A 24,725-nucleotide genomic window follows, 5' to 3' on the forward strand; every position below is an offset into this window, starting at 1 on the left:
GTCGGGATCGAAATTGCACCTGAAGCGGTGAACGGGGATGCATCGGACTCCTGCTGTAAGCCACACGCGAAGATAATGTGAACCGAGCCTTAACGTTTTATTTGATTCTATAGGAAGCGGTTCCCTTTTTGACAGGTACTCACTTCCACGTAACAAATTTACACCTAGGTGAGAATAACGTCACTTCACCCGCAGCCTCCTGGGACACAAGGCTGCAGGACCAGTCTCGATGCACCACATGATTTTGGGCATGCGCGTGCAGAGGAGAAGCAGCTGTGATTCCTCAAGAAGCTACAGCCGCCTTCCAAATCAAGATGGTGGCGTGGTGGAGCCGCTGCAGGGAGACGGCGCTGCACTCCATGGACTGGTTGCACCTGATTATTAACCACTTCCCTGCCGCGCCATAGCCAAAAGACGGCTACAGCACAGCTGTCCAGTTCTGGGAGGGTGACCGTGGGCATCCTCCCAGAACCGTGAGACCCCTCGGGCGTGCATCAGGTGTGCTACTTTGGACACAGTTGATAACGGTAAAGGGCCAATCACAAAGGCCCATTATTATGTGATCAGCTGTGTCCAATTCCAGCTGGTCACATGTAAGCAGACTTGCTGGGTATCGGCATTCCTTTCCTCACATGCTGTCTCTGTGTGAGGAAGGGAGAGTCCATAACCGACGAGGCTGACAGGGCACAGTGAGTACATTGTTTATACTGATAATCAGGGCGCTGATTATTAATGCAGGTTATCTGTGCCCATCAGTACAGCCAATCGGTGCCACCTCATCAGCGCACATCAGTGAAGAAGAAAAATTACTTGTTTGCTAAATTTTATAACAGAAACTAAGAATTTTACTTATTTGTTTCAAAATTTTCAGTCTGTTTTTTGCTCAACAAATAAAAAAAAAATTGGTGATTAAATATCACCAAAAGAAAGCTCCATCTGTCACAAAAAATTTAAAAAAATGCAAACATCATTTAAAGTGGTTACAAGTCAACATCTACAGTATTTTTTGAGCTGCTGACTTTAATTTTTACAAACAATGGCTGAAGTTGCTCATAAGGAGAACCCAGTGAAAAAGGTAAGTTGGGATTAAAAAAAAAAGAAAAGTGAAGATTGTATAAGGACGTGTCCATTTTAAAGACAATCTGCTTTACTTGTAGTAGTCAGGCAGGTCCTTTCTCTATCTAGTTTTTGGTTAATCTGAAGAAGATTGTACAATCAGATTATAATGTCTATGGACAGCTTAAAGCTGAACTCCAGAAAGCTTGAAGATTATCCCTTGCAATAGGACTGCCCCTGTCTGCAAGGGTTAATTGCTTGTTTAGGTCTAAAGGGACATAGAAAAGAAGATTTACTTACCTGGTCCTCCATGATCTTAGACTGGTCCCCACAGCTTCTTTTCCAGCAGTCTAAGGACCTGATGTCACCAAGACTGGTGCAGGGCCCATAGCCCTAGGCCAGGGTTAGGCAACCTCGGCCCTCCAGCTGTGTTGAAACTACAAATCCCATCATGCCTCTGCCTCTAGGAGACATGCCTGTGATTGTCAGGATCTTGCAATGTCTCATGGGATGTATAGTTTCAAAACTGCTGGAGGTGCAGAGGTTGCCTACTCCTGCCCTAAGTGATGACCCAGAGCAGGGATCTTCAAACTACGGCCCTCCAGCTGTTGCGGAACTGCACGTCCCATGAGGCAATGTAAAACTCTAACATTCACATACACGACTAGGCATGATGGGAATTGTAGTTCCTGAACAATCTGAGAGCCGTAGTTTGGAAACCCCTGACCCAGAGGAACAGTCTACCTCCAGAGCATCAAAAAAGTGCTTCTCCTCTTCCATAGACAAAACAAGCAGTTAACCCCTTGCAGTGCAGGCACAGTCCCACCGCAAAGGCGAGATTTCACATTTCCTGGAGTTAGGCTTTAAAGTGGATCACCAGGCAAAACTTTCATTTTTTTAAATTTTGGGTAGAGTGGTGACAGGTTAGATCCTCTGACAGGTTTTTTTTGTTGCCCTCTGTGTCCCCATTGGGAAATGTTTTCCTGTTTTGTACTCAGAACAGGATGTAAAGGGAAATCTTCCAATGGGGACACTAGTTCTGGGTACAAATCTCTAAGATGGGAATTATTTTGATTTTGAGGAGATTTCTTCCAACTTCCTGCTAGGGAAGTGAACGAAAATTTTCCCAATGGGAAAAAAGTTCCAAGGCCACACAAGCTCATGTCTCTTTGTTATCCTTATGAACATGAATGTTTCAGAACTTCAGTTATTGTGTACTTCTCTCTGGTGTATGGCGTGTCTATGTTGTATTTACGTAACATTGAGATTTGTCATATAATCCATGAGAGATCCCGGCCATTCTATTATTGAATGATGTTAGGGATCAAATAAACAGGGGAAATTGATGTAAAAAAAATTAACTCGCGCTCATGTTTCCGCAATTCTTTACAAAGTTGAATGGAGCCACAGCCAGTACTGCACAGAACCCTATTCATTGCTCATACAGCCTGCATTGTGTTTTGCCTGAATGCAAGGAGATGTCATTGACTTCTGTGGCAGAGCTGAAAGTAGGTCATGTGACATTCTCCATAGATTGCAATGGTACCAGTATAACTAGTGTGGTCAAAGGTGATACCGTGTCAGATTACAGGCTCTGTGATTTCAAATGGATTATCTTCTACACATAATTACTATATATATATATATATATATATATATATATATATATATATATATATATATATATATATATATATATATATATATATATATATATATATTATAATTTTTATTTATTTTTTTGCACAATTAAACTGTTTTCAATAATTCTTATCGTTTCCTTTTTTTTTCCTAGGTTGCAGTTGTATAAATTGTTTCAGAAATGGCAACGCGTTTACGGCCTGTAAGTATTTTCAAGTATTGCTGGCTTTTCACATGCAAAATCAGCATTTTTTTTCTTTTTGATAGAAAATTGCTTAGAACCCCCAAACCTTATATATTTTTTTTATGAAAGCAGAGGCCCTGGAGAATCAAATTATGGTTGTTGCATTTTTTTTGTCACATTTTTACACAGATGTGTAGCAAATGTTAAGGGAAAAAAATACACTAAAAGTCCATTTATGCTTGTGCCTGCAGCTTGATGTGACTTTGATGTGACTTTGATGTGACTTTGATGTGACTTTGGATGAGTGTGGCTTTGTTACGACTTTTGCTTGGACCAATGTGATTATTTTGTTTGTGCTCCACAAAGCCGCTAGACATGTGCACAACTGAAAAATTAGTTTAGTTTTGTTTGTCCATCTTTGGGGTGGGTTGGGAGCGCTGTATTTAGAGCTCCCAAAACGCTTTGCTCATTGGAATGTATAAGCAGCATTTTCAAAGCGCCTGAAAAATGTTTTGAAAGCGTTGCAAAAAGGAGTTTTTTTTATCTTGTATTTGGGCTTAAAAGTGCTCCGCAAGCAGGGCAAAAGCGCCACTAAAACTAGCGGCGCTAACGCCCAGCGCATTCAGTGTGAAAGCAGTCTACGTGCCTGGCCAAGTGCAATGACCACTTTTCACTCCTTCTTCTTCTTTTTTTTTTTTTTTTTTTTTTTTATTTATTTATTTATTTATTTTTTCTTTTAGTTTCTTACTTTTCTCTTCCCTCTCCCTTGGCTGGTACTGGCCAGGTAAAGAAAGATCTGAAAACAGAAGTGACAAAATCCTTGTCACTTCCCCCTCCAGTCCTCAGAGGAGAGGGAGAAACAGATGTTTCTCTTTTCTCTGTGCTCAGCTGACCCGACAACTTACAACGGTCCTGGGTTCTCTCAGTGGAACTGGAGAGCCTGGGAACGGTAGGGGGGGGGGGATGGGGGGCATGTAAAAGTGATCAGGCAGCTGTATAGCCACTTGGATCACTTTTATACGAAAGCCAATTGCCGGCTGAAGATTTTTATACCGGGATCATGGCTACAGCTGCAGCCATGATCCGGGTATAACCCCTTCTTGTCCAGGAGGATGTGTGTATATCTGTACAATGGACAGGAAGTGGTTATAGAGCCACTTTGTCCAAACTAAAAGATGTTCACATCCTATGTATCAAGTGAAATATCTGATGTTGTTATTCACAATGTGAGGAGGTAAATGAAGCAATATACTGACTGAATCTGACACGTGTCTAGTAGAAGCTACCATTCACTTTTTTAAAAAGATTTGGGGTAGGATTTGTATTTGTGAGCCCTTGACCACAGCCCTGGACACCAGGCACATCGTTGTTGGAAACCTTGTCTGAGCAGAAGAAAGGTGAATTAAAATATGTGTGCATTTTTTTTTTTTTTTCTCAATCGTACTTGCCTAGGTGGATACAGCATTGGTCTGATGCTTAATCTGTCCCCCACCGGCTCCAACACTGAGAACCGAGCAATCCAAGGCTGCTGATTGCTCAGTGCTCCGTGAGCAAAGAGCTGGTAGCTGTCGGTCATTTTTATTTTTTTTATTTGCAGATTTACTTTCACTTAGGTCTTCCTCAATATACCGCCAATGTTCACCAGTTCATTTCCATAATGTGCTTTTAATTTGTCCCACATATAATCACTTAAATGGGCATAAAAGTCCATACACCACTTTCTGTTCTGAGAAGCCTAACCTGAGCCATTGAGCTCTTGAAATATTTTTGCCCTCCCACTACTTTTTATGAACTCGCATTAAAATCCCAGCGCCTCTTGGATGCTTTTTTTTTTTTTCTGTATCTGTCTGATACGTGCAGTAAAAGTAAAACAAAAAAAAAGGTATATACCCCTAGCCTCCTATAGAAATGTGTGGCTGTGATGCTGTGCAGTGATATTTTAAAAATCACTAGCCAGGAGAAGGGATATCTTTGCATCTTGTATATTACATTTGATTAATGAATAACGATAATGGCACTAAATTGCCAACAACAGAGGCACAGTTGATGTCTCTTGATGCCCAGAATTTCCAATTGACATTTTGATGAACAGTGACACTGGAAGTGACAAATCTCCACCATTTGGGATTTTTTTTGGCAGGAGACTACACAGACATTGCAGTCCCCAAAAAATTAAATAAAAAATATGCACACATTTTTCTAAAACATCTCTATATTATTATCTATTCTTCCTCCTTTTTTTTTTTTTTTTTTTTTTTTTATGTGATAAGTTTCCAGAAGACCTCCTCAATTGATATCACAGATCTGTCAATTTTATATATATATTTTGTTCTCTTTTTGTCCTTTTCCAGGCCAGCAAAAAATGCGCAGTCATCGGGGGCTCAGGGTTTCTTGGGCAACACATGGTGGAGCGCTTGCTAGAGAGAGGATACTCTGTTAATGTGTTTGATATGCGACAGGGCTTTGAGAATGATCGTGTCCAGTTTTTTATCGGTGATCTCTGCAACAAACAGGTAAAAAAATTCATCCCTCCCAAACCCCCCTCAGTTTTTGTCTTTATAATCTGTCAGTGTTTTCCATGTAGACCAGGGATATGCAATTAGCGGACCTCCAGTTGTTGCAGAACTACAAGTCCCATGAGGCATAGAAAGACTGACAGCCACAAGCATGACACCCAGAGGCATGATGGGACTTGTATAGATACTAGGGTGGTAGTTACGGCGCTCACCTGTTGTTAATTGAATTTGCGGGCAAACCCGCCTGCTAATGCTTGTGCCTAATTATTTGCAGGAGTAAGTGTAAAAATAGAAATAAATTGAAATAAAAGTGAAAAAATATAATGCAAATGCAATTCTTTTGTGCATTAAGTGCTTTTGTGCAAATACAATTACAAATACAAATGCAAAAATATAATATGAAATAAAAGTGAAAAAAAATAAGTGTAAAAATGATGGGACTTGTAGTTTTGCAACAGCTGGAGGTCCGCTAATTGGATATCTCTCATGTAGACCATGGGCAGACAAATTTTAGTTTAAAAGTTCTAAAAACATTTAGCCTCAGCTATCCTTTTTTGGGCACAGTGACTATGAGAACATGCTCTTGGCTAAGAACTGTATTGACTTGTAAGCTTAGTTCAGCCAAGTTGTTGCTGGCTCTGTATTAACAGAGGGTACAATGGTAATTGGGACTGTTTTTCTAACCTGTAATACATCAAATCACACAGCACTGAGCCCATGTAAACCTTCTTGAGGCTGGGTTCACATGTATGCCAATTGAATGCGGGTTTCCCCACATGACAGGAGACTGTGATTAGCTCTCAATGGAGCCCGTTCACACACCTATGGGGCAGCCGCGGTCCACACTAGAAAAGGGTCCCACCCTCCAACAATGCAAAAAAAAAAAAGTTTTGAGAGGGTATGCAGACTTTCTCAAGGTGTCTGCATACTCTGTCTATCACCTTGAGAAAGAGGGTCTGCATCATCTCAAAACCACTGAGACTTTAGTAAATGGCCATTCTGGAACATTGTTGGAGTGCTGGCTTTTCTCTGGTTTTCTAACTTGTTTGGCTAGTTGTTTCAACAGTGGGGAATGGCCAAAAAGCCCTAGGTCTATTGGTACACATACATGTTCAGATTATCTACAGTAGCATAATAATGTACAGGGACATAATTTGGGCAGAATAAAGTAGGCCATACATAATATAATTTTTCATTCAACCAGTCCACACATTAGATGTGGTCCAGGGAATTGCTCCGGCTGAGCAATTTATTCCGCTGGCGGGGGCCTTCCCAGCCAGAAGAAAACAATCACTGGTGCCAGCTGTAGCTGGCGGCACTGACCATTCAGGAAAAATCCAATAGGCTGGTTGTATGCAAGTCGATCAAGAGATCAACTTGTGTACAACTAGTTAGCCCATACATGATTTGAAATTTGGGCGGTCCCTGCTGAACAGGACAAATTTCAATCATGTATGGACAGCTTACAAGACTACCACTCAAGGGTTTTATTGGAGTTTTGTTGTCAACTTTCAAACAATTGCTACTATTGTTCCCTGAACAGTATAGATGGTCATCACCTGCCTGGAATACCCACAGTATATCTGGCTGCATGTGTCTTCTACATATATTTAAGATAAATTCTCTCTTGAATTCAAACAATGCAAGAGTGCCATATCTCTAAAATTGTAATTAAACGAGTTTACCAAGATCTTAGATGAAATAAACACCAAAATTCAGTTTGTTTTTCCTCCTTGAAATGACAAACTGGACTTGCCTTAAAGTTGTTGTTACTCACTTATATAATTTTATATAAGCCCCTCTGTGTTCTAATAACGAGTGCTCCTGTCTATGTGTTTTACTAACAAAAAAAAAAAAAAAAGCCTACTTTACCAGATTTTACAGCGGTTCCTTGCAATCAAGTCACTGGCCTGGCTTTCTTCTCTGCCCGGGTGACAGATGCAGTGGGTGGGGCCAAGATTCCCCCACTGACATCAGCCAGGACGTGAGGAAGAGAGAACTGGCTGGTCACGTGATCGTGGGGAACCGTTGTGAAATACGGTAAAGGAGGCATTTTTTTTTTATTTTTATTGAAAGTTTCAAAAATAAAACAAAGATCAACCTTTTGATATAAGTCTGGTTAGACAGAATCAACATATGCAGACCACAAAAGTGGACTGCCAAGCATATATAGAAGTGGGAGCAACTCGCATAACTCAACTCACATAAAATAAAATAAAGGTATAATAGAGGTCATACATAAAATAACAATAAATTAATAACTTAAATCAGTTTAAGGTAAGTACTGGAGAGGTTGTGTGAAATTAAGAGGTATTAAGTAGTGGACATTTGAGGAATAAAGGTACACAGAGGCAATTTGTCGGGCAGAAAAGGATAGAGATTTTGACCATTCATGGCCTAGTGGCCAACAGGAAGGTCCCAAATTCTGACAGGCCCCATAGATCCCAAATTTTATTAAATTGGGGGATGCTGTCATGGATAGAGGCTGTCAAGTATTCCATCCTGCGGATATCAGCTATAAGTTGAAGCAATCTGGACTTTGGGGGGGGGGGGTAGAGTTGGATAGCCAACATAAGGGGATCAGCCTAAAGCTAAAAGAATGTACGCAATCAATCGGTTACCATGTTTTTTAATACCTGAGAAGGGAAGGCCTAACAGGTAGTGAATAGGGTTGAGTGGAAGGGACACATCTGGGAAAATACGCCCCATGGATAGGCTATCTGGAATGGATGGATTAAATAAAACGTTCAAGGGGGGGGGGGGGGGGGGGCGGGGGGGGGGGGCAAGTTGATGAAGGGGAATAAATTTGTTGGCATTTGTACCATATAGACAGGGAAAAGTTCATAGGGGCAGTGCATTGACATTTAAAGATGGGGTCTACATGTGGCAGGTGTGACCAAATTAGGGAGCATGGGTGCACCAGATACAACACTCCTTTCTCAATATCGGTCCAGTGGCTAGGAGCCTGTAGACTGGACCATGAAGTGACTCACTGAGGTGAGTTGCGTAATAATATTTTATGATATCCGGAGCACCCAGTTGTCATCCCCCCACCTGGATCTAGGGGCAAAAACTACAGAGCTCACAATACAATGGGCCTTATTGATCCAAATAAATTTTAAAAAACTCCTATGGATGGCTTTAAGTTGAGGAAGAGGGATTGCCAATGTTTCAAAATAATACAATAGTCTGGGTAGAATGGACATCTTCAGTACATTTATTCTGCCTAAAAGGGAGAGAGAGTACTTAGTCTAGCTTTGTAATGATTTATTGATATCTATAATTGGGGGGGGGGGGGGGGGATTTACAGAGTAGAGTGAAGAATAGGTAGGAGTGAGATGGATCCCTAAGTATTTGAGGGAAGCGGAGCACCATTTATAAGGGTAAGATTGTGTGAGTTGAGCTAGAAGGGTAGGAGGAATATGTAAAGGTAGGGCTTCAGTTTTAGTAGTATTAACTTTGTAACCAGATATGGCACCAAACGAGGAGAGGAGACTATGTAGTGAGGGAAGGGACAGTAAGGGTTGGGTAATAGTTAGTAGAATATCATCTGGAAACAGTGATAATTTGTATTCCCTCTGTCGCATCACCACCCCCCTGATATCTGGATGTAGACAAATGGACTCAGCTAGGGGCTCAAGTCATAAAATGAAAAGTAATGGGGATAAAGGGCATTCCTGCCGAGTACCATTATTCATAGGGAAGCAAGGCGACAGAAAGGAGGACATCTGAACTGGAGCTGTGACTTGGGAGTACAAGGCCTGGGATGCATTAACAAAGGGACCCTTAAAACCAAACCTCAGTAGAGTAGAGAACATGTATGGCCAGCTCAGCCTATCGAAGGCCTTTTGTGCATCTAGGCTTAACACAAGGGCTGGGTGTGAGGCTCTATTCAAGAGGTCAATCAGGTCTCTTGTGCGGCGGGTATTATCTCCCGCGTGCCTAGTTGGGACAAATCCCACCTGATCCCTATTGATCAATTTTGGAATGTATTTGGACAGTCTGTAGGCTAGGATTTTTGTGAAGATATTTTATAATCTGAGTTTAATAAAGCTATAGGCCTATAATTATCAGGGACAGAAGGGTCTTTCCCAGGCTTGGGAATAACAGAAATATAAGAGTGAGAAAACCTGAGAGTGTGGAGGTTGCCCCTTGAGGAGAGTGCTATAGAGTGTTAATATGGGGGGGGGGGGGGGGGGGAATAGAATGTCTAGGAAAGTTTTGTAATAAAGGTAGGGGTGACCACCTGGGCCAGGTGATTTATGAAGTGGGAGATCCTTGATTGTGTTGTAAAGTTCCTCTGTAGTTATAGGAGCGTTCAGATCAATAAGGTCCGAGGAGGATAATGTCAGGAGTCTAAGGCCAGTAAAGAATGAGTAAAATTTTTCTTGGGTAAAGTTAAACTGATTTTCGGGTGTCAGGCAATTATATAGTTTACGGTAGAAGCTCCCAAAGATCTTGGACATTTCAAGAGGGCAGTGAGTTTGAGTTCCATCAGCCTTTAAAAGGAAATCGGGGAAGGAGTTAAAAGGGCGTGGGCATAGTTTATTTACTAGCATCCTGTGAGGTTTATTCGAGAATTCATACAATTTTTGTTTGGTCCAAAGCAAAGACTTGGCAGCCTTGCTAAAATTTAGGGATTTAATCTGTTCTTTAAGGGATGTAACCTTTTACGAAGCCTCGACCCTGTGGGTTTGCACAATAACTGATGCTCCGCTATCACTAGATCAGATGTCAGTGATTGTAGGAGCTGATTTCTGTCTTTTTTTCAGGCAGGTGCCCTCCGCTATACACACTCCACGGAAGACCGCCTTGTGTGCCTCCCACAGTGTGGAGAAATCGGGTACAGAGCCCTTGTTAAGCAAGAAGAATTCCTTAAGGCTCGCAGCTAGTTTATGGCGGGAAGGCTCCGAGTGTAGAAGTTGATCGTTTAGGCGCCAATGACACGTCCTAGAGTGGGATTGAGACAATATAACCTCTAAAGTGATATGGGCATGGTCAGACCATGTAATGGGAGATATATCAGAGTTAATATGAGGGATAAGTGGAGCTGAAATAAGAAAGTGGTGTAAGCTGGAGTACATTTTATGGGCCATGAAATAGAAAGTGAATTGCTTAGCAGTGGGATGCTTGATCCTCCAGGAGTCAAACAATTGGTAGGATCTGATACATTTACGAAAAGCATTGGCCTGGGAAGCAGATTTCCGCATAGAGATATTGTTGGAAACAGTTTGGGTGCGTATATGTTGACTAAAGTGAAAGAGGAGGACATATACCGTATATACTCGAGTATAGGCCGACCCGAATATAAGCCGAGGCCCCCAATTTACCCCCAAAAAAACTGGCAAACTTATTGACTCGTGTATAAGCCGAGGGTGAGACATGCCTGTCCATCCCTGTGTGTGTGTCCGTCCATCCCTGTGTGTCCGTCCATCCCTGTGTGTCCGTCCATCCCTGTGTGTCCGTCCATCCATCCCTGTGTGTGTGTGTGTCCATCCATCCATCCATCCATCCCTGTGTGTGTGTGTGTCTCCATCCATCCATCCATCCATCCCTGTGTGTGTGTGTCTCCATCCATCCATCCCTGTGTGTGTGTGTCTCCATCCATCCATCCATCCCTGTGTGTGTGTGTCTCCATCCATCCATCCATCCCTGTGTGTGTGTGTGTGTGTGTGTGTGTGTGTCCAGCCTACCTGTGTCCCGAGCCTTTGTCCCGAGCCTCCGTCCCGTGCCTTGCCTCCTTGCCTCCGTCCCGTGCCGTGCCTTGCCTCCGTCCCGTGTCGTGCCTTGCCTTGCCTCCGTCCCGTCCCGTCCCGTGCCTTGCCTTGCCTCCGTCCCGTGCCCTCTTCGTCGGCGCCTCGGCGGCCATTGTAAAATTCAAAAGCCGCGCCTCCGCCTTCGCTTGTGATAGGCGGAACACTGAATTTCCCAGCAGCCTGTGTTCCGCCTATCACGGACATCGTATCATCCTCGTCCGTAGTACGAGGATGATACGATGTCCGTGATAGGCGGAACACAGGCTGCTGGGAAATTCAGTGTTCCGCCTATCACAGGCGAAGGCGGAGCCGGAGGCGCGGCTTTTGAATTATAGAATGGCCGCTGTCTGTCTGCTCGACACGCTGATCGAGCGGGCAGACAGCGATGACTCGAGTATAAGCCGAGGGGGGCACTTTCAGCCTCAAAAAAGAGGCTGAAAATCTCGGCTTATACTCGAGTATATACGGTAGTAACACTCCAGGATAATAAACCAACAAATTAACTTTTGACCCTAATGGGGCAGGATTTTTTGATTAGAATAGCTATGCCAGCCTTGCCAGTGGAATCAGAGGCAAGGTAGGAGGAAGGGAAGAATTTTTAAGCAAATTTCAGTGAGCCCCCAGCTCGGAAATGTCTCCTGGAGCATGACTACATCCGTACATAAGGATCTGAACTCCTTAAGGGTGATCCAGCGCTTCCGAATGGAGTTCAGGCCCTTAACATTGTATGATAAAAGTTTTAAAGCCATAGGGTCTTTTTCTGAAAAGAGTAATGGTAGAATGTTAAACCTATCTTCACATTTAACATGGCATACATATAAGCTGAATTGCAATGATTTCAGAAAAATATAACTGAGGGAATAAGTCCAGTATACCTCATGTGAGGCTTAAAACGTAAAAAGAAGGGAGAGGGAAGGGAAGGAGGACCTCAACAAACAAAACTGACATAAGTTTGCACTTAGAAAAACCCAACCATATAATTGTGGTTTTAAAAAAAAAAAAAAAACAACAGATGAAAACCTAAGACACAACTATGTCTCAGGAGGCCCTGAACGGTGTCCCGGGCCAATAAGGGATACATGCCGTCCTCTAGCAGGGAACTCTGGAGTGGGAGGAGAACCGCCCGCTCTCCTTTAAGAAAAGGAAAATATAAACTTAACGTTAGTTGGAAAAGAGGAAATAAGAATAGTTAGCAAGTAATATAAAATAAAAAATTGTACCATATGGGGATGTGAAAAAATTCAGGGTAACACTTAAAAACTCAATGTTCAGCACACAGCACCGTGCTTAACATGGACAAAAGGTAGAGAGGAACTAATGAGGATCAAGGAGTCTCAATCAAGGGCATCATGGAGGTTGTTTGGAGAATCGCGAACGTTGAGGAGTGGAAAGATGTTTCTTTGGCTGGCCCCTCACAGGGGTCCAGAGGCGACTTGGCATTGGAGGGAAAAGGCGTGCTTGAGGAGGTACAGGTTGTAGATCCTCGTCAGGTAATGGTGGCACGGCAAGGCTTTTCATGAAAGCGTCTCCTTCTTGAAGATGCTATGTTGAACGCCATCTTTGGAGACAATAAGATGAAATGGAAACCCCCCAATAGTATGGGACCTGGTGTTGCTGCAGGTGGGCTGTTATGGGGCGTAGGTTCCTCCGTTTAGCCAGAGTGATGGGGAAAGATCACTGAAAATTTGTAGTTTGGCCCCCTTATAGGAGATTTGGGACTTGTTGCCTGCGGCCAGGCTCAGGGCTTCTTTGCTATCGTAATAATGAAATCGCATAATAACATCTCTGGGCCTAGCTCCAGCCAGAGGGTTAAGGCCCAGGGAGCGATGGGCTCTATCCAGGTGCCAGTCCGCATCCACTATTGTCAGTGCAAGAGTATTAAAGAGCCCCAGGAGATAAGGGCATAAAGAGGAGTCGCCCACTGTTTCGGGGATGCCACGAAACCTGAGATTTGATGTCTCTCTCTGTTTTCCAAGTCCTCTTGTTGCAATTGTAACTGGGTGAAAGAGCGTTTGAGGTTACAGTTTTCCTCCTCTATGGCTTGCACATAATTGACCATTTCATCAAATTTATGCTCCAGGGCATCAGTACGTTCCCCAATTTGATTAATTTCCCCCCGAAGTTCTGTAGAAATTTTGCTCACCTCTGCTACGATGCTCTGGGTAATTTGCTGGAGAAGGAGCTGTAACTTGGTGTCCAATTTTGCATCCAGAATGTCGGGTTAAAACCCCCTGAGAAGAGGGAGAAACGGGATCCAGAGCGGGATCTGTGGAGTTGCACGGGGGGGGGTTGCACGGATCACCCATCCCCAGCAATGGATCCATAGCGGCAAAGGGGTCCGCGGGAGAACTCGAGGCAGTGGATTGCGACCTAGTAAATTAGCGGTCCATGCCCGATCCCGCTCGCGGCCCAAACAGCAGGTTGTAGTTGTGCGGCTACTGGCCAGTCTTTCCCATGTGGTGCCCGCGGGATAGAGTGCTTGATCGGGCTTACCCCTAGAGCAAATATCACCTGTTGTTGCAGAGCTGAGGTCTCGGAGAGCGGACGGAGTCCGGAGCTCACTCAGAGCACGTCCGCCATCCCAGGAAGCCACGCATGCGCCAAGGAGGCATTTTTTAAAATAAAGCACACAGACGGGAGCACTTGTTATTAGGACACAGAGGGGCTTATATAAAGTTTTAACAGTTATGAGAGCAGCAGGAGTGGAGGGGTCTGACACTGACACAGGGGCAGACAGGCAGGGAGGAGAGGGGGGGGGGATGAGGGCACAGGAGCACAGAGGAGGACAGGAGAGCTGTGGATGATGGAGGCACGTAAACTGACCATGGTGTCAGGGTTCAGCAGCCATGATGAACCAAGGTCAGTTTACATAGGGAAGGGCAGAAACTGTCAGGATCAGCCAGGTATTACAGGGGGGCAAATGACACGGAACAAGCACTGTGCTGTATATAATGTTTTAAAGGGACAGGATCAAATTTTTTTTTTTTTTTTGGGTTAACTAACTCTTTAACTAGATCTGGTCAGCTTTTATCCAGGATACCACCAGTTTGACAGCAAGAAGTGTATACAGTTTCTCTACTTACAATAAACCTCTCACAAGCCTGGCTAGTGGAATCTGAACAAGCAGTGAAAAAAGTTCATAGACAGAAGTTGGCAAAAGTGACAACCAATATAAATTTAGCTGCCTATATGTTTGGACATTTTTTATTTTTTTTTAGGAAATGCCTATGCTTCATTTTATTATATGCTCATGTTTGGTACATGTCTGCATTAATGGATCTCCAAGCTGTCAGGACAGGTCTTAGAATATCCATGACCTATGATTCATCCTGCTCATGCTATTGGCCCAATGCTATCATTACATGTTTTAAGCTGGCAGCGGGTTACTTATTTAGAGTAATCGTCTTCATGGTACTGCATGCCATGTCCTTAAGTAAATAATAAATCTTATTTTCCATGTCTTGGACATCACAGTGCTCATATATATATATATATATATATATATATATATATATATATATATATATATATATATATATATATATATATATATATATATATATATATATATATATATATATATATATATATATATATAACAACCCCATCTATCTAATTTGTTTAATTTTGCCTTGTGTTTTATAATCCTGTTTTTTCCTCAATAACACTAGGATTTACTGCCAGCACTTCAGGGTGTGAATACTGTCTTTCACTGTGCATCCCCGGCCCCCTCCAGCGATAACAAAGAACTATTCTACAGAGTTAACTACACTGGAACAAGGACAGTCATTGAGGCCTGCAAGGATGCTGGTGTCCAAGTGAGTAGACTAATAAAGCTTTTAGTTGCTATACCCACATAGTCTAATATTTGAGTCTATGGGGCTTGGCAGAACAATAATTTGTTCTTAGTTTACGTTGCAATCTCTCAGAGGTTATTATAAAGGCATCAAATATTGCTCACGTACTCTTGCTTTATTATCTGCTGGTGAACCCAGTAGGGTCTGTATCTCTTCTGGAGTCTAGCAGGGATTAGAGTTGTCAGGAGCGTTAACGATGAGTTAAGGCATTAATGGTGCCTAACATTTACTGGGGGTAAGGGTTGAATATCTTTCCCATTAATAGATTTGCTTTAAAACCCATTTCAACTTTCTGATTCATTCAGTTAAATACATTCCAGTTGCATCAAAGCAAAAGGTGTTTGAAGACTTGCACTTCATTTTCTTTAGAAAACAGGCGCAACCTGAGCAGAAAGCTTGTCCCCTGTCTGCATGCTGCAGATTTTGATCCTTGCTGTTTGTATGGAATCGGTGGTCTATCTGCTGAAGTCTGACACCCGCCCCCTCACCCCCTGCTAAGTCAAGGTTGGAGCTCTCCAATCAGTGGTGAAGCGTGAGTTTTGCTGATTGCGTAGCTATAGGTCTGACTCCGCAGGGGTGTGTCAGACCTGTTCAGAGAGAACGAGGACAGGTTTTTTTTACTCAGGTTGTGGCGGCTTTCTAAAGAAAATTAACTCTAATGCCGTGTACACACGATCGGAATTCTCGTCGGGAAAAAGCTCTGATGGATTTCCCGACGGAATTCAGCTCAAGCTGTCTTTACACACGGTCACATCAAATTCCGATCGTTTATAACGCGGTGACGTACAACACGTACGACGGGACTAGAAAAAGGAAGTTCAATAGCCAGTAGCTAATAGCTTCTGTCTCGTAGTTGAATCTGAGCATACCTGATTTTTGGCGTGTCGGAATTGCATACACACGATCACAATTACTAATAGAAAGTTTTTCCTTCAGGAAAATTGAGAACATGCTATCAATTTTTGGCTGGCGGAAATTCGGACAGCTAAATTCCAATGGAGCATACACACGGTCGCATTTTCCGGTGAAAAGCTCTCATCGGTCTTTTTCTGGACGGAATTCCGATCGTGTGTACGCGGCATAAGACTTGGAACACAGTTTGTTCTGAAACCTCCTAAGTGTATTCAATTGTAAACTGAAAGTTCAGTTGACCTTAAAACGACCATATATGGTGTTAGTTTAAATGCAAATTAAACTGTAAAACAAGAAGTGATTTTACCTTACAGCCTCCACGCTACTCTGCAAAAACCTGTACATACAATTGTTATCATTTTAAATGATGGCTATTTTCTGAATGCTGGAAGATTACCTTGACCGTCACCACAGGATCAAACTGGAGTATAAATGAACAGACCATGCTTGGGGTACAGTCATGTTACACCAGACTTTGGTTGTTTTAAAGAGCTTCAGATATTGACCAAATGGGATAGTGGTGTTCTTGTAGATTAGCTTGGGAGGGTGTGTTCTAGGACTTTAAGTTAAATGTACACTTGTCATTTTCAGTATATAGTATTTGGTTAAATTAATACATGATGTTTATATCTTGAACCTAGTAATATGAAATAACTATGTAGATGAGTAAACCTAGATTTGCATTTCTGAATTGGAGCTTGGGGTCTCGGGGACAAAACTTGAAAGCTCAGCAGGCTTACCTTATATATATATATATATATATATATATATATATATATATATATATATATATATATATATATATATATATATATATATATATATATATATATATATATATATATATATATATAATAAGAAAATGTATTTTTATTTTATTTTTAATATTCGAGTACCGTATATACTCGAGTATAGGCCGACCCGAATATAAGCCGAGGCCCCCAATTTACCCCCAAAAAAACTGGCAAACTTATTGACTCGTGTATAAGCCGAGGGTGAGACATGCCTGTCCATCCCTGTGTGTGTGTCCGTCCATCCCTGTGTGTGTGTCCGTCCATCCCTGTGTGTCCGTCCATCCCTGTGTGTCCGTCCATCCCTGTGTGTCCGTCCATCCCTGTGTGTCCGTCCATCCATCCCTGTGTGTGTGTGTGTGTGTCCATCCATCCATCCATCCCTGTGTGTGTGTGTCTCCATCCATCCATCCATCCCTGTGTGTGTGTGTCTCCATCCATCCATCCATCCATCCCTGTGTGTGTGTGTCTCCATCCATCCATCCATCCATCCCTGTGTGTGTGTGTGTCTCCATCCATCCATCCATCCCTGTGTGTGTCTCCGTGTGTGTGTGTGTGTGTGTGTGTGTGTGTGTCCAGCCTACCTTTGTCCCGAGCCTCCGTCCCGTGCCTTGCCTCCTTGCCTCCGTCCCGTGCCGTGACTTGCCTCCTTGCATCCGTCCCGTGTCATGCCGTGCCTTGCCGCCGCCGTCCCGTCCCGTCCCGTGCCGTGCCTTCCCTTGCCTCCGTCCCGTGCCCTCTTCGTCGGCGGCCATTGTAAAGTTCAAAAGCTGCGCCGCCGCCTTCGCCTGTGATAGGCGGAACACTGAATTTCCCAGCAGCCTGTGTTCCGCCTATCACAGACGTCGTATCATCCTCGTCCGTAGTACGAGGATGATACGATGTCCGTGATAGGCGGAACACAGGCTGCTGGGAAATTCAGTGTTCCGCCTATCACAGGCGAAGGCGGAGCCGGAGGCGCGGCTTTTGAATAGAATGGCCGCTGTCTGTCTGCTCGACACGCTGATCGAGCGGACAGACAGCGATGACTCGAGTATAAGCCGAGGGGGGCACTTTCAGCCTCAAAAAAGAGGCTGAAAATCTCGGCTTATACTCGAGTATATACGGTAAATGTGAAATATTCCATAAGAATATATTTACATTTACTGTTCCGGCCAACAGATGGCGCTCTAGGCTTCTACTCACATCTTGGCACGTTAGCCAGAACTGCAGTGTGCGTGTAAGTAAAAGTTTTAGGCAGCTGTGAAAAATGCTATAAATTAAGAGTCCTTTCCGAAATAGAAGTGTTAATAGTCTATTTTTATCAATTAACAAAATGCAAATTAAGTTAGATTTGGTCAGGATCAGTGGTGTCCTCAATGCTGAGAAATACAGGCAGATACTTCTCCATCATGCCATATCATCAGGGAGGCATGTGATTGGCCCCAAATTTATTCTGCAGCAGAACAACGACCCCAAACATACAGCCAGCGTCATTAGGAACTATCTTCAGTGTAAAGGACAAGGAGTCCTGGAAGTGATGGTTTGGCCCCCTAGAGAGCCCCGATCTTAACATCATCATGCCTGTCTGGGATTACATGAAAAGACAGAAGGATTTGAGGCAGCCTACATCCACAGAAGATCTCTGGTTAGTTCTCCAAGATGTTTGGAACAACCTACCTGCCAAGTTAGTTCAAAAACTGTGTGCAAGTGTACCTAGAAGAATTAATGCTGGTTTGAAGGCAAACGATAGTTACATCAAATTATTGATTTGATCTGGATTTCTCTTCTGTTCTCTTTATTTTGATCAATTTGTTAATTGATAGAAATTAAACTATTCTATTTCTGAAAGCTTTCTTAATTTACAGCATTTCTTCACACCTGCCTAAACATTTTGCAGAGAACTGTATAGGATGATTTGGGGTAATTTCTAGGAACTGTTACTTTTCTGCCTCAACATAAAAGGTTATTTAAAACCTACCTTTGGTGATGCATACAAACTACATATATTGATTGTTGCATTTTATATGCTTTGAACATTTAAAAGAAAAAAATAGTAATAGTTGAATATTGTATTGCTTTTTATTTACTTCATGTATAGTTGTTGTTTTAATATTGTATATATTATTCACCACAATATTGGTTTGCCGACTGTTTCAATGAACTTATAAATAAAGCAAGTACTTTCTGATCAGTGATTTGTTAAGAGTTTCAGTCTATCCTTGGGGTGTCCCTGCCACCCCAGGGTGGAGGACACTGGGAGTTGTCACTGAACTGACATGTAGAGGTGTGGGAAATGAGTAAGAGTGGAAGGCAGGGCGCAGTGTCGCAAGTCACTACTGAATACTGATTACCTGCCTAATGACATTGTGACATTGGAAATCTCTTACTGGGGAAGGGGGGAGCACAATTGTACTAAAAAAATGAATGTGTAATATTTATACTGGCTTGGCGTAAGATTCATTAGCAATACTGGTTGGCTCTGTACATGACTCATCTCCATTGTGCAGTAAAGTGTCACACCTCACTCTCACATCTAAACACTTTTTACACGTGACAAGTTATATAGGCAATTTAGAGTAATCACTTTATATCTTTAGCTCTTAAGTGTGTGTTTTTTTTTTTTTTTGTGTGTGTGTATTTCCAGAAGCTAGTGCTGACCAGCAGTGCCAGTGTTGTCTTTGAAGGTACGGACATAAAAAATGGGACAGAGGATCTGCCGTATGCCAAGAAACCCATTGACTATTACACGGAGACCAAGATCCTTCAAGAGAAGGTGAGGGTTCATGCAAATGCATGGTTACTGCATGGTAATTTTCTGCCTAAAATGAACCGTAACCAAGGTTATGTCTCATGCCGTTTATTGTGTAATATTGGGGTAGATTTACTAAACGTTAAAGTAGAAGTCCACCCTAACACTAAAATCCCTGCATCTGCAGACACCCACGATCTAACACTAACCTATCTAACCCTGTAAAGAAAAAATCACTATACATACCTTTTCTGAAGCTGATCTGACCTGATCCCACGCTGAGCTGTCATCTGCGGCTTTGCTATGGAGGCAGGTGTAGAGGACACAGTTGACAATGGAAGCTCCATAGTAAGTCTATGGGTGATGTCACACCCCATTCATTTCGCAGCCGTTGTCAGCTGTGTCCTCTGCAGAGCTTCTGCCGCTGGTGACCGGACCGGATCGGTTTCAAAAAAGGTTAGTGTTAGATCGTGGATGTCTGTAGATGCAGGGATTTTAGTGTTAGGCTAGACTTTAAACTTTAAAGTGTTTGTTAACCCAAAATTTTAAATCACTGCCAGCCCCTCTCTTATAGCCAGGCATAGCGCACTGTATATGTGTTATATTAAAACAAGGCATGCAAATACCTTTTTCTCTTATATTCACCGTCCGACACAGCTCCTCTCTTAGCCACTGGGTTGTTATGCCCACCACTAGGAGAATACTAGGCATTAGTTGTAATACAACACTCAGAACTCTTTAGTTCCACCCAGGGGGCGGTGCCTTGGGCAACAACCCTCCAGCCTGCCATGCAGTCATCCGTTTTATTTTGCCTAGTGAAGGAGAAGAACCTAGGAACCCTGTAGGCCCATCGGTCCATGGTGTGTGTTTTTTTTTTTTTTTTTTTTTTTTTTTTTTTTCTGTAGAAGCGTGACTTTTTCCGCAAGATGATTGATCCTGTGATCTACTATCAACAGCCGGCTGGGTGATGGGCTGGATACTCTTATCCTTGTAGTCTCCCCAGTCCGGCCATCGAGCGTGTACAGGCGGCAGCTACGCGCTAGGCATGCCACGTTGAAACCTCGGCTCCAGAGGTGGTCGGTGAGCTTTTATGCTCCGGGGCATACATATGACCGGGCTACTGATGTCTGCGTCACAGTATGCCGGGCCAGCAGCCACCCTGTACTGATCAGGGAGTGGATCTGTGATGGAATGTCTACTAGTTCTTCAGGACTGGTAAGTACAGCTCTCCCTGTCTCGGCAGGGCTGAGCAGCTGGGCATTCCCTGGGAGGTCGATTCGGGGGTCCCTCACCTCCCTCTCTTCTCTCCCTGTCCCTATTTCCCCCCCCCCCCATGGGGGATGCTGCTGAGTGGTGTATGTGTGTCTATGCAGGGGCTTTCCGGGGGGGCTCTCACCTGGGGGCGGGGGGGGGTGCGCTGGCTAGCTGTGTCCTGGGTCCTGTTCTTCACTCCCCTGGAAGGTGTCTGTGAGGCCATGCTGGTATTCTGCGCAGCGCTGTTCTCACCGCCATTGCTTTCTCCCTGTACCTCATGGGGCTGTTTTCGGAGGCCATTTTAGGTGTGGGCAAGGGCAGCATGCTCTCCTGGGCTTCAGCAACCATTTTCTTGGTGATTTCCTATACAGGACCATTTTCTTGAAGCCTGAACACGTTTTTTAGTGTTCTCTAGCGGCAACATGTGCTCCTGTGCTTTCACAGCCATTTTCCCTGTGTTTTATGTCCTTGTGCTGGACGCTGGGCGGCCATTCTCTTGAAGCCTGAGCACACTTCAGAGCGGTTTTAGCGCCATTTGCAGCTGCTTCCACCGACACAGCACTGTTTCCTCTGCACCTGGGAGCCAACAGGGACTACAGGCACTACCTGCTTAATAGCGCAGAACTCCTCAGGGTGGTGAGTCTGGCAGGAAAGTGCCCCTCAGCCAGCAGTAAGGAGGGTGGCAGACAGGGTAGGGTCAGCATGGCTTCAGAAACTGGCTTTTCTTCCCCCGAAATCCAGGCAATTGCAAGCGGGTCCCCTGCGGTCTGCGCAGTGCCCATGGACACCCTGACGGCGGTCCTCAAGTCATTCATTGTCAAGATGGAGGCGGCACGTGGGAAAAAGGGTGCAAAAAAGCCCGTCCTCTGGGGAGAGCTCTCACGCAGACTCTGGTCCTGCTGAGGCTGGTGACCCCTGCTCTGTCTTGTCAGATGACGCTGACCAGGACCGTTCGGACAGTGAGGATGAGTCCCCGTCCGGGGCCGTGCGTGACAAAGCACTTGTTAGAGCACTTGTTAGAGCACTTATCACAGCTGTGCGTGATACCCTGAAGATTCAGGAGGCAGCAGATCCCTCTGCTGATGGGTCCTGCAAGCCAGCACGTTCACCTAAGGTGTTCCCGTATCTGACTTATTTTGACAAGTTCATTTACAAGGAATGGGGTCGTCCGCACCGGACCTTTTCGTTACCAAAATCCATGGCGGTGCATTACCCTTTTAAGGAAAGCCTTCTCATGAAATGGTCGGCTCCTCCGGTCGTGGACCCCCCAGTATACAGGTTAAATAAAGTAACCACGATCCCGGTAGAGGGGACTCCTGCATTTAAGGATACCACGGACAGGAAGGCCGAGGCAGTGGCTCGTTCCTTGTTTACGGTTGTGGGATCAGCCGTGCAACCAGTACTGGCGTCTGCACTTGTGTTGCAGACACTGACTGAGTGAGCAAAACTGTTGCACCGCGAACTGGGAGAGCAACAGGCTTCTCCTGTCTGTGTGGAACTAGCAAACCAACTAGTGCAAGGCCTTAAGTACGTTTGTGACGCGACCCTGGATACTCTTCCTCTGTTATCCAGAGCTTCAGTGTCAGCAGGGGTGCTGAGGCGCCTGATTTGGTTAAAATGCTGGTCTGCTGACCAGGCATCCCAAAAAGCTCTGACGAATCTTCCCTTTCTTGGCGACTGGCTCTTTGGAGCCTTTTTGGATGACATTATTAAAAATGCCACTGGTGGTAAGAGTACCCTACTCCCACAGGCCAGGAAGGCTAAGAAGCCACGCCATAGGCAAGGGCCCTCTTTTTCCACTCACAAACAGCTTTTTTGTCCACCCGGAGCTTCGGCTAAACGTCTCCAGCCCGACAGAACGACCTCGGAAGGACAAAAAAGTCCCTGGAACCGCAAGCCTGCGAACAAAAGTGCTACCGCATGAAGGTTTTCCCCCACCCATGTCTCGGGTGGGAGGTCGCCTTCGGGAGTTTGCAGCACGGTAGTCCGCTCGGCTATCCGACCAATGGGTCTGCAATCTGATTTCCTCCGGCTACAAGATAGTTTCTCTCTTGGCCGCCAAACAGATTCTTCCCCTTCAGCATACCTGTGTCCCCGGCTCACCAAGAGGCCCTCTTGGGGGCAGTAAGGGACCTGCTGAGTCGCGGGGTGGTTGTACCGGTTCTGGAATTGGAACGTTTCCAGGGATTCTACTTAAATCTGTTTTGTAGTTCCCAAGAAGGAAAGGGTACGTCCAATCTTGGACCTAAAAGCCCTCAATTACTTTGTAAAAGTACAGAGGTTCAGAATGGAATCAGTTCGCTCAGTAGTCGCTGCACTCCATCAAGGGGATTACCTGGCATCCTTAGACATCCAGGATGCGTACCTACATATACCCATATGCCTTCGGCATCAAAAATTCCCATATATATCTCCCCCACAGCGGACATGGGGGATTGGCCCAGCGCCCCTAGTGGAGAGGAAAATATACTTTTTTTTTTTTTTAAAGAAGTCTATTTTCCTCTCCTGTCCGCCGTGGGGGAGATATATATGGGAATCCCGCTGTGTGTAGTCCATTCTCCTGAAGTCAGGTGTTAGCTGATTCTTTTGTTCCCTTTCTATGGAATGATTATTATTGATTACTATGTTTATTTACATTTTGCTGTTGCTTGTTCAATTGTTTTATATTAATCATTATATTTTGTATAGATATCCTCCTGAGGAAGCGGCCTTTATACCGCGAAACTAGTAGAGGAGACCCCCATGCGCTTTTAAATTTCCCATTTTTCGGAGAAGTTATTAAAGATGCTATTACTGTGATATGCATAATCTGTATTTTAATATAGGTGTTGTTTGTCTTTTGTACTCTTTATATGTTTATTAAACAAGATGATATTTTAAAAGTTATTTGTTCCTTTTCTGATAGTACCGGTATAGTCCAATTTTCAAAAAAAATTCTTTTTGGGGGTGAGTTACCTTCAAGATTAGCACAAGCAGCTATCCCTGGTACCCTTACCCCAAAGGGACTTTTTCTTTTTTTGCTGGATATAACAGTTTAGAGAGTGGCAGGTTACACAGGACAAGCAATGTGCTCACTCAGAGTCGGTCTGAGTGGCACTCAGCCATTCATAGACGGCTTTGTATTCTGTGAATGAATTCAAAGCTTCCTCTGATTGACTGAGGGGGGAGATCATGATGTTATCAGCCTGCTTCTCATGAGGTTTCTTTAGGTAGCAATTCTTCCTGTTACAACCAGTAGCTATGTTGGAACCTACCATATACCATGGACAAGCAGGTTGTACCTACCTCTGTAGCTTTAGCTGGACTATATATCCCAAAAAAGTCTTGCAAGATGTGCCGGCATTTAGCATATCTGTCACGCTGTGTATTTTAGTACATACCGTATACAAAAAAGCAGTCTTGCGAGGAAGAATTGTATTATTTTTGCAATGAACACAAATTAATAATTGCTTGATTAACATAACTAACTAACTTGCTTTTTTCAGGAAGTTCTGTCCGCAAATGACCCATCAAAAAACTTCTTGACTGTGGCTATTCGACCTCATGGTATATTTGGCCCAAGAGACCCCCAGCTGGTTCCAATAATGGTGGAAACTGCCAAAAGTGGCAAAATGAAAATTATGATTGGGTAAGTCGGGATATGGGTTTGACCCTGGCTTCATATTAAGTATGAGCTCTGCACTATTTACATCTATACTGCTCACCAAACTCTAATATAGTTTTAAAAAAACATCATCCCTTTTCATGAAGGGCAAACATTTACTAATCTGGAAGAGTTAATAAAAAACATAGGAGCAGTGTTGACTCCTCTTCTATGCCATTGCTGCAGTGGTGAAATTTGAGTAGAATAGAGGAAGGCTAGAACCCCGTTTAGCTTTTTTTTTTTTTTTTTTTTCCAATTAACATCTTTATTAGCAATTTCAATGAGGTTGACAGTACATAGGGGTAGAAAAGTCAGTGAACTAAAGTGCAAGAGCTAAACAACATGCTGTCCATACGTTATAGAGTCAAGGCGTTCACATTAGCG

General features: G+C 43.8%; 1 protein-coding gene across 2 annotated transcripts in view; it reads left to right on the forward strand.

The window, feature by feature from the left end:
* NSDHL (NAD(P) dependent 3-beta-hydroxysteroid dehydrogenase NSDHL) overlaps nt 1–24,725 on the forward strand; it is a 41,574-nt gene that overhangs the window by 1,872 nt on the left and 14,977 nt on the right. For both annotated transcript variants that reach the window (XM_077450234.1, XM_077450239.1), the window contains exons 2-6: nt 2,852–2,899; nt 5,233–5,394; nt 14,825–14,971; nt 19,340–19,468; nt 24,184–24,326. In XM_077450234.1, coding sequence (XP_077306360.1) covers nt 2,879–2,899; nt 5,233–5,394; nt 14,825–14,971; nt 19,340–19,468; nt 24,184–24,326 — 602 coding nt within the window. In that variant the 5' untranslated portion in view covers nt 2,852–2,878. The remainder of the gene's footprint in view (nt 1–2,851; nt 2,900–5,232; nt 5,395–14,824; nt 14,972–19,339; nt 19,469–24,183; nt 24,327–24,725) is intronic.

This window comes from Lithobates pipiens, unplaced genomic scaffold, assembly GCF_037356315.1.
Source record: "Lithobates pipiens isolate NorthernLeopardFrog02 unplaced genomic scaffold, aLitPip1_a1.2 Scaffold_1, whole genome shotgun sequence".
NCBI lineage: Eukaryota > Metazoa > Chordata > Amphibia > Anura > Ranidae > Lithobates > Lithobates pipiens.